The 10,373-nt window shown below is 36.6% G+C and overlaps 1 protein-coding gene and 1 pseudogene across 20 annotated transcripts; one reads left to right on the top strand and one right to left on the bottom strand.

Moving 5' to 3' along the window:
- Positions 1-430: 430 nt before the first annotated feature.
- Positions 431-2,449, bottom strand: LOC145135760 (pentatricopeptide repeat-containing protein At4g02820, mitochondrial-like; annotated as a pseudogene). Its single transcript, XR_013720027.1, has 2 exons — positions 2,120-2,449; positions 431-1,853 (listed from the first exon to the last, which is right to left on the bottom strand). The product of XR_013720027.1 is annotated as a pentatricopeptide repeat-containing protein At4g02820, mitochondrial-like (transcript).
- A 279-nt stretch (positions 2,450-2,728) lies between these two features.
- Positions 2,729-6,704, top strand: LOC145135915 (pentatricopeptide repeat-containing protein At4g02820, mitochondrial-like). Of its 19 annotated transcripts, none has more exons than XM_079070112.1 (6): positions 2,729-3,305; positions 3,446-3,527; positions 3,699-3,775; positions 4,348-4,462; positions 4,630-4,983; positions 5,264-6,704. In XM_079070112.1, the coding sequence occupies exons 4-6, from the start codon at positions 4,358-4,360 to the stop codon at positions 6,518-6,520; spliced, it is 1,716 nt and encodes a 571-aa protein (XP_078926238.1). In that variant the 5' UTR covers positions 2,729-3,305; positions 3,446-3,527; positions 3,699-3,775; positions 4,348-4,357; the 3' UTR covers positions 6,521-6,704. The 19 variants fall into 19 exon arrangements, with proteins under 19 accessions (XP_078926238.1, XP_078926241.1, XP_078926237.1 ...); XM_079070115.1 differs by having other exon boundaries at positions 3,410-3,458; XM_079070111.1 differs by having other exon boundaries at positions 3,410-3,527.
- Positions 6,705-10,373: the final 3,669 nt, after the last annotated feature.

Here is a 10,373-nt window from a genome sequence, read left to right as displayed (position 1 = left end):
TTTTTCTTTGCAGGATCTTACAAGATGTCAATCTTGAGTTTGATGCACTGCATACGGAGTATAAAGATCTGGTATGCTAAGCTTGCACAATTTTCTTAAAGATAATGATTTCATTTAAGAATTCCTTTTCAGGAGGTAGTTCTTGCAGACAATACTTGGCTCCCAACACATAAACACTGCAACATCATGTATGTTTATTAACACAGATACCATCATAAGTATCACATCTACTCAATTGCATACACATTTGGACTGGAGCACCTACCATTTCTTCATATGCTTAGAGCAACTCTGAAAATAAAACCTATTTTATTCTACCAAACACTCTGAAAATAAGTCTCACAGTAAGTTTTACTCCTACTCACAAAAAATATATATTACACGTAAACCTGATGTCAATACAGATAACTCACATATAATAAACACCATATAAATTCCAAAAAGTAATCCATGAGTAACTCAATGCATACACATTTGGAGCACAAACATATCCTTTCTTTCAAAGGATTAAAGCAACTACATGAAAATAATCTAAGGCATACAAATTAGTAACTTGACTATAAAAAATGCCAATTTTTGCAAGACCTTTTTTTCTACTAAAGATGCGTTGAAACTTCACTAACGCACATTTTACTTGTCACCTTTATAAGTTGATATGTTTCATCATTCAATTCCACTTTATCCTTCTTCATCCTCTCACCTACAATTAATGGCATTTTTCCAGCTTTCACATACGTCTTAAGAACCAAATTATATATCTCTGTGCTCACATAACCAGCATCACGAAGAGTCACCAACACTTGTTCAGCACCCTCGACATTACCATATTCTTCAAGCATTCCATACACTTTTCTAACAATCTTTTCATCCGGGTCCCACTTTTTCACTGACCCTATAGCTTTCTTGAAACATTCCAAAACTTTATCCATTTCCTTTTCATGTACATAACCATATGTAAGAAGCTCCCATGATGTGTAACTAGGTACAATTCCTTTTTCAACCATCCTTTTTTCAAAAAAGTTTTCAGCCATTTTCATTTCGTTTTTGTTGATGTAAGCTGCAAGGATCAAATTTGGAACCCTAGAATCGCCAGTTATAGATACTGATTCCCATTCTGTATATATATTCTCTGCTTCTTTAAGCTCGTTAAGCTTTATCATAGAAGATATCATGCAATTATATTCTGCATCATTTAGCTTACGAAAGGTTGATTTCATCTTCTTCCATATGCGATCAACATATTCTTTTTTCCCAAGACTTGTATAAAGACTGATAATTGAAGAATAAGCAACACGGACTTTTTTAGAAACCCTTTTCTCCATTTCCTTAACACTCAAGGAAGCGTCTTTATGTCGTGAATTTTTAAGATACAAACTGGTTAAAAGACTAAATGTTACCCAATCTGGATCCACCTTTCTCTTCTTCAGCTCAAGAATAATCTTTTCAGCAGTAATGATGTCATTCTGGGAGTTACATGCTATTAACCATAGATTGTAAGTTACTATATCTGGTGAGGTATTCTTTTTCAGCTCCTGAAGAATTCCAGGAAGCTTTTGTAATTGGCCATTGGATATGTAGAGTGACATCATATGGTTAAAAGGAAGAGGGTATTTCAAGAAACCACATTCTGACATTTTTGCCATTAAAGCTTCGGCTTTGGAAGAATCTTTATGCTGGACGTAAGTATGGAGAAGAGCTGTACAAGTTGGCTACCCTTTCATTTGATCTGGGAGATCTTCAAAAAACTTCTCTGCGCTGTTTATACCACGAACTTTTGCAATTAAGTCCAAGTGAACAGCATAATCTCCTTCTACTAACTTGATATCTTGTTGTAAAGTCATCCATTCACAAACCTTCAGAATAATCAAATTAATGTTAGAAAAAAAAACTTAATACAAATAATTTTCAAACTGAAAACCAACACATCCACAGTAGAATTAAAGCTATTATTCTTTACAAAATGTCAGAGATACTTCTATCTGAAGCTGATAACCATTTAATTAATCATAATGTAAAGACATACAAGAGAATTCATACTAAATTGACTGTGAAAACTTCAAATAGATTTATTCGAACTGATGCGCAAAAATTACGTAATGGAGACGAGAGATATGAGTACCTCGAGGGCGTGTTTGTAACGCTTTAGCTTCCGGAGCTCTCGTACTATGCGATTAAGCTCGTACTTACGAACAACGTGCCCTTCCTCCTTCCATTTCTTTATGGTGATAACGGCGCTGCGTTTCGTGTAAACCAGGCTAAGAAGCCTTCAACCTAAGGTGTCCTTTCTGGTACCGGTGTTTTTCCTAGTGGCGATGGTGATGGCACCAGGGGCAGGGGATGGAGCTGGAACTTTCGAAGCCTCTGCAACCGCTGTTGCCGAGAAATATCGGACAGCGGCGAGTGATCGTCGACCAAGACGGAGCATGGCTTCCACCGTCAACAGACCCAGGCAGAGTGATGCGGCTGCAGCCTTCTAGGTTCCATGACCATGACTAAGAAACGGTGAATCAGGGGTAAATTTTGGGCCCCCATTTCATTTGAATATGGGCTTCGAAAGAAAAAGTTGGTTTCTTTAATTTGTTATTATTATTATTATTATTATATATATATTAAAATTGTGGAACAAAAGAATAGTAAACTTGACGTGCTTTGTCCACCTTTGGTCCCTTTATTTACGTATCCGGCCCCTGTGATTTTGTTTCTGTCCTTTTGTGTTTGTCTTCAATTCGATCGATGTGTCTATCAGCGCATCCAGATCTTATCTCTCGATCCTTCCTCATCCCACTATCCCAGAAACCCACCGCCTCATAACCGTAGAGCTTCCACCGCTTCTTTTTCCTTCTGCATCCCTTCAATGCGATTCTTACCCTTCTCCTTCTAATTCTGTAAATCATCCGTCAATCTGCTCCACCACCTGGCTACATAACCAATTCTTTTGGGCCAACCCGCTATTATATGCCCATTTTTTTCTGTATCTAACCTAATCGGAAGGACTTCCAAGTTCCCGACACTTCCATCTCACATACGAAACCCCTCTGCCTCTAAACTCCTCTCATACTCGAATTCCCCTACGTTTGGAGAGAACGGTGATTTCAGGGAAACGATCAGACCCTACTGTTCTCACTTCTGCTTCTCCCCGACCGCCATCGACGGACCAGTGCACCACCACTCTTTCTTTGCCCTCACACCGCATCGACAGCAATAGAAACGTAGGAAGGTGCTGATTCATATGTCTAATTGTGATCTTTTAGGGTTTATCTACGTCGTTTCAGATAAAATATCCTCAACAGAGAAAGGATTTCAAGGTGATTTGCTGATTTCAAATTCGAAGGTACATATGGTTCTGTTCGTAAGCTTTCACAAACATACGAACATAACCACATGTGCCTTCTCGCTTTTACCTTTTCAGCCGGATTTCTTGATTGCAGCCACCTATTGTCCACAGATGTTATATTCCAGTTAGGGACTGTCGCTGCTCTGCTCTCTCTTTTTCTACATGTGACATTCGGTTTTTGTAGTTTTAGTTGGTAACAAATTCAGTTACTACTTAAATTCTGTTGCTTATATCTTTAATCACAAGTAATATGATATGCGTTTCAGATTCAGCTTTCTTATTTGGTTCTTTTTTTAATTTACAAATGTTCAATTCTATTATTTGGTTCTTTCTTTAGCTTATTTATGTTTGATTTTTTTTTCAGGGGGTAAATGGGAGCAGTAGATAGCAAGGAAATAAGGAAAATATTCGATTGAAGGTGCTGCTGTGCTATTTGTCGAGGTACTTTTTATGTTGTTATTAACTTATTCCGGTTAGATTTGTTGAACTTTGTTACTCTTTATTATGATTTTGTTAAATATTGGATATGTGTTCATTGAATTGATCCGTGTGGTGAGTTGAACTTGCTTAGAAGTGTAAACATATCCATTCAATTCCAACTTTTCCTTGAGATTGTATAAGACTGAAATTTTAATGGTGTATAAAGTTTGAATTACTGTCAACCAAGGGACTTTAGTTAAGATAATCTAGGGACTTTAGTTAAGATAATCTGGTTTGGTTGGTGAAATAGATAAAGGTTTACTTGGTTATTGCGTCTTCATAGTATGAAACAAACTATATTGCTTACTGTAATAAACTATTAAACTACTGGAAGATGATATTTTCAAAAAAAATTGATTTACATTTAAAATGACAACTCTATCCTTGATACTAAATATGGCCTATTGCTGAAAATTAGCGATTTGAGCCTGCATTTGTAGAGGTATTTCTCATATTTCTTCATTTGGTTGCATCTATAATATTAAAGATCTTGATAGACTAATTCATCAAACCTGCTATTTGTTGCATCAAAGATGTTTATTGATGATGGTACGCACAGAGACAGAGAGTTTTAGTTATCTCAGCCACCTGACGACATCGAAGAACAAGAAGCAGCAACTTTTCCCATTGATCTGCAACCTTCGCCAGGTGAAAGGTACCAATCGTTCCAAACCTCACATGGAAGCTTACGTTTTTTTTTTTTTTTTTTTTTTTTTTTTTTGCAAAATACATGTTTACACCGACTGTTCAAATGAAATGGGGGCCCAAAATTTACCCCTGATTCACCGTTTCTTGGTCATGGTCATGGAACCCAGAAGGCTGCAGCCGCACCACTCTGCCTGGGTCTGTTGACGGTGGAAGCCATGCTCCGTCTTGGTCGACGATCACTCGCCGCTGTCCGATATTTCTCGGCGACAGCGGTTGCAGAGGCTTCGAAAGTTCCAGCTTCATCCCCTGCCCCTGGTGCCATCACCATCGCCACTAGGAAAAACACCGGTACCGGAAAGGACACCTTAGGTCGAAGGCTTCTTAGCCTGGTTTACACGAAACGCAGCGCCGTTATCACCATAAAGAAATGGAAGGAGGAAGGGCACGTTGTTCGTAAGTACGAGCTTAATCGCATAGTACGAGAGCTCCGGAAGCTAAAGCGTTACAAACACGCCCTCGAGGTACTCATATCTCTCGTCTCCATTATGTAATTTTTGCGCATCAGTTCGAATAAATCTATTTGAAGTTTTCACAATCAATTTAGTATGAATTCTCTTGTATGTCTTTACATTATGATTGATTAAATGGTTATCAGCTTCAGATAGAAGTATCTCTATAGAAGTATCTCTGACATTTTGTAAAGAATAATAGCTTTAATTCTACTGTGGATGTGTTGGTTTTCAGTTTGAAAATTATTTGTATTAAGTTTTTTTTTCTAACATTAATTTGATTATTCTGAAGGTTTGTGAATGGATGACTTTACAACAAGATATCAAGTTAGTAGAAGGAGATTACGCTGTTCACTTGGACTTAATTGCAAAAGTTCGTGGTATAAACAGCGCAGAGAAGTTTTTTGAAGATCTCCCAGATCAAATGAAAGGGCAGCCAACTTGTACAGCTCTTCTCCATACTTACGTCCAGCATAAAGATTCTTCCAAAGCCGAAGCTTTAATGGCAAAAATGTCAGAATGTGGTTTCTTGAAATACCCTCTTCCTTTTAACCATATGATGTCACTCTACATCTCCAATGGCCAATTACAAAAGCTTCCTGGAATTCTTCACGAGCTGAAAAAGAATACCTCACCAGATATAGTAACTTACAATCTATGGTTAACAGCATGTAACTCCCAGAATGACATCATTACTGCTGAAAAGATTATTCTTGAGCTGAAGAAGAGAAAGGTGGATCCAGATTGGGTAACATTTAGTCTTTTAACCAGTTTGTATCTTAAAAATTCACGACATGAAGACGCTTCCTTGAGTGTTAAGGAAATGGAGAAAAGGGTTTCTAAAAAAGTCCGTGTTGCTTATTCTTCAATTATCAGTCTTTATACAAGTCTTGGGAAAAAAGAATATGTTGATCGCATATGGAAGAAGATGAAATCAACCTTTCGTAAGCTAAATGATGCAGAATATAATTGCATGATATCTTCTATGATAAAGCTTAACGAGCTTAAAGAAGCAGAGAATATATATACAGAATGGGAATCTGTATCTATAACTGGCGATTCTAGGGTTCCAAATTTGATCCTTGCAGCTTACATCAACAAAAACGAAATGAAAATGGCTGAAAACTTTTTTGAAAAAAGGATGGTTGAAAAAGGAATTGTACCTAGTTACACATCATGGGAGCTTCTTACATATGGTTATGTACATGAAAAGGAAATGGATAAAGTTTTGGAATGTTTCAAGAAAGCTATAGGGTCAGTGAAAAAGTGGGACCCGGATGAAAAGATTGTTAGAAAAGTGTATGGAATGCTTGAAGAATATGGTAATGTCGAGGGTGCTGAACAAGTGTTGGTGACTCTTCGTGATGCTGGTTATGTGAGCACAGAGATATATAATTTGGTTCTTAAGACGTATGTGAAAGCTGGAAAAATGCCATTAATTGTAGGTGAGAGGATGAAGAAGGATAAAGTGGAATTGAATGATGAAACATATCAACTTATAAAGGTGACAAGTAAAATGTGCGTTAGTGAAGTTTCAACGCATCTTTAGTAGAAAAAAAGGTCTTGCAAAAATTGGCATTTTTTATAGTCAAGTTACTAATTTGTATGCCTTAGATTATTTTCATGTAGTTGCTTTAATCCTTTGAAAGAAAGGATATGTTTGTGCTCCAAATGTGTATGCATTGAGTTACTCATGGATTACTTTTTGGAATTTATATGGTGTTTATTATGTATGAGTTATCTGTATTGACAGCAGGTTTACGTGTAATATATATTTTTTGTGAGTAGGAGTAAAACTTACTGTGAGACTTATTTTCAGAGTGTTTGGTAGAATAAAATAGGTTTTATTTTCAGAGTTGCTCTAAGCATATGAAGAAATGGTAGGTGCTCCAGTCCAAATGTGTATGCAATTGAGTAGATGTGATACTTATGATGGTATCTGTGTTAATAAACATACATGATGTTGCAGTGTTTATGTGTTGGGAGCCAAGTATTGTCTGCAAGAACTACCTCCTGAAAAGGAATTCTTAAATGAAATCATTATCTTTAAGAAAATTGTGCAAGCTTAGCATACCAGATCTTTATACTCCGTATGCAGTGCATCAAACTCAAGATTGACATCTTGTAAGATCCTGCAAAGAAAAAAGGTATAAAGGTTGACCATTTCTAGCATACAAAAGAGCACCATTACAAGTTTAATAGGAACTGAAGATTGAATTTATAGTAACAGATTAAAATAAGTGCAGTTATAACAAGAATCATCATGATTTTCCTTCATACAGCTCCAAGCAAACAAAAGAACGTTTTTTCATGCTTCAAAAGTCCTATTTGATGTGAGTGGAGAAAGAGAGAATTAACTTTTTAACTTTTCTTTTTAATCTAATATAAACAGGAAACTTATACTTGAGAAACTATCAGCTTTCTTTGTCTTTTTTCACAGGTCCTAGTAACGAGCTGATACCTAAAACATATCACTTTCTTTCTTCCAGCTTGAGAGAACAATTTAAACAAGATTATTATTGTCGTCTTTTGCTTTCTATATCTCTATTTTTTTCCCAATAGGGGGATGAAATCATATAAAATTAACAAACTTTATAATAAGCATAAAGTTGCAAAATAGAGATGGAACTAGAACCAGAAATATTCACATTGTTGCGGCTCCATACGACCAATTACAAAATTCGGGACAAATTACTCTCATAACAGATAATCTTCCTTAAATTATCCAAATAAGAGTTGCGATACATTATCCTTTCACACATAGGGATAATTTCCGCTCTCAGTCAGGCTGGGTCTTTACCTTAAATGGAGGAGCAATCTCTTGGAAAAGTTCCAAGCAGGAGACAGTGGCTGATTCGACTTGTGAATCAGAGTATATAGCGGCAAGTGAGGCAGCAAAGGAGGCTATATGGCTAAAGAACTTCACTGGAGACCTTGGAGTTGTACCAACTATTAAAGAGCCAATGGAGATTTTCTGTGATAGTGAAAGCGCAGTTTCCTTAGCAAAGGAACCAAGGGATCACGGGAGATCCAGACACATTGACAGAAAATACCATTTCATCAGACATCGTATAGAAGAAGGACTCCTCGTGGCAAAGAGGGTATCATCGGATGAGAACCCGACAGATCCCCTCACGAAGGGACTGGGTAGGGTTAAGCATCTCCAGCATGCTAGGAGCATAGGGCTGAAGGATGATATTAGTTTTACTAGTTAGATAATTTTTGAAATATGTAAAGTGTAATTGACATTTGATGATGAATAAAAGTTGTGTTTATTTATGGGTAAAGTGTTGCTATCTCTTGTCAATCGTTTACTATTATTTCTTTTGCATGTTTTGACTTCCCGAATATTTATGTTGTGTTTTTACTTATTATTCAAATTATCCACAGTCAGTCATATGTTGGAAGTAGATATGAAGTAAGACTGTCATGAGTTGGTTGTAGAGGTCTAAGATGTTGGACATGGCCTCAACACTCATGAGTGCTCATAAGTTCTGAGTATTGGATTCAACCCACGCTCGCTGGTATCACTTCATGGAATTTATCTCGAGTGATCGCGAGACGGTAATATCATATAAGTCTTCAAACCCAGAGATATGACTTGTTAACTATGAGTTAGTCATACATTGATCGTGCGAAAACGCATTGGTAACTCGATGTTATAAAACGCGCGTTTGTGTGTGATTTAACAAGTAGTAGGACAAGCATATGAGTCGAAGTTTATATGTTCCTTCTTGGATTAGAAGCTGCTATCTGGGCCCCTCGATGATTTTGTTTTGACCCATGTATCGGGCCCGGTCAGAACTAAGTTGATATGTTCAATTAAGTTCTATGTCAAACAAATCGGAAATCGGGAAACAAACTGCTGGACAAAAGTAAGACAATGTTCCATGTATTTGTCCGGCTGATATCTAGAACAGAGGATTATGTGATCACTTATCTGAAATGGCGTACCATCATCTTCTCAGTTCCGAGAAACCTTGAAAAGAGCTACGATTTCCGATCGGTTCCTGAAGTCATACTTGCAGAAATAGTTATTAGACTTATCCAAGTGGGAGACTGTTGGATAAGGTGTCTAAGTCCATAACTATTTCTGGTATGTACTTGACCCGACCCGGCATGGTCCATTTGGGTTGCATGGCACCATGTAATTGGATAGACTAAATGAGAGAAATAACACTTGTGGTTTATTAATATATTATAAGTTCTAATATATTAATAATATTATTTAATTAGTTTGATCAAGAATTAATTTAGAATTAATTAAGTGATCAAAAGATAACTAATTAAATATATGGGTTGATTATGTAAATCATCCATAACTTATATAGTGGGCTAAGAGGCTCCATGGATAATCAACTTGGGTTAAACCCATTGGATGCTCCATGGAGGCTCCATGGGAGTTATAAACCCATGGGTCATGGAAATGAAGAGTCATGGAAATGAAGAGTCATGGAAATGAAAGGTCATGGAAATGAAGAGTCATTACACATTAGGTAACCCTTGATGTGTCAACACTATATAAAGCTCATGGTTCTCCCAAAATCGGAAGAAAAAGCATACTTGAGGGCTAGAGCCGATTTTAGAGTGTTATACTTTCTCTCCAAGTTTACTCCATAGCATTTGGTGTTGTGTGAAGCATTTGAGGCATCACACTTGGGGTGCTAGGCTCACAAGGTTTCAAGGATCAAAATCAACAACAAGGTATGTAGTTCTATCTTTCATTCAAGTTAAAATTGTTCCCCATGTATGCTAGATAGAATCATAACCTTGGAAATCAACTTTGCATGAAAATTAGACAAACATAGATCCAAGGTTATTAGGGTTGCATGTACACTTAGGAAGTGTTAGAATGCTCAAAACCCATCAGTGGTATCAGAGCCTAGGCTTGTTTGTATGATGCTTGATGCAAAACTTGATTTTTCAAAACCAAAAACTGCACAGACTGCAAAACTCGACGAGTTTAGCTTGCAGAATGCAGTTTCTCGTGTGTTGCTGCTGGAAACGGACTAGAAAGATTACCCTAAGCTGTTTTGGTACTATAAAACTCGTTGTAGTTGGTGTAATGTTTATGCTTATCCATTTTCAATGGCTATTATCAAAATTACAAGTTTTAAGTGTAATTTATGATTCTTGAAAGTGTTCATATTCATGTTCTTGAACTTATGAAGATTAGATGATCATAGGAATTTTTTGTAACCTACTTGGTAGTTTAATTCTTGATCATAATGTGTTTTAATGGAGTCCATAACTTGTCCTCAAGTTATGGAAAACCAAGAGTCACACTTGAATTATAACCATTAAAAGAACACAAGAGTTATGAAGATGAAGAGTCTTCATTTTAATACTCTAATAAAATTCATAAGTTATGAGAAATGAAAAGTTTTGAAAGTTTACAGACT

Source organism: Lactuca virosa, chromosome 9 (genome assembly GCF_052849685.1).
Source record: "Lactuca virosa cultivar CGN04683 chromosome 9, Lactuca_virosa_CGN04683_v6, whole genome shotgun sequence".
Classification (NCBI taxonomy): domain Eukaryota; kingdom Viridiplantae; phylum Streptophyta; class Magnoliopsida; order Asterales; family Asteraceae; genus Lactuca; species Lactuca virosa.
This window is presented reverse-complemented; position numbering and strand designations above follow the sequence as displayed.

Coding starts and splice junctions, on each gene's coding strand:
- LOC145135915 (XM_079070108.1), top strand. CDS start 4,358: ATGATGGTACGCACAGAGACAGAGAGTTTTAGTTATCTCAGCCACCTG. Junction 4,463..4,629: donor TGATCTGCAACCTTCGCCAG/GTGAAAGGTACC, acceptor CATGGAACCCAG/AAGGCTGCAGCCGCACCACT. Junction 4,984..5,263: donor GTTACAAACACGCCCTCGAG/GTACTCATATCT, acceptor ATTATTCTGAAG/GTTTGTGAATGGATGACTTT.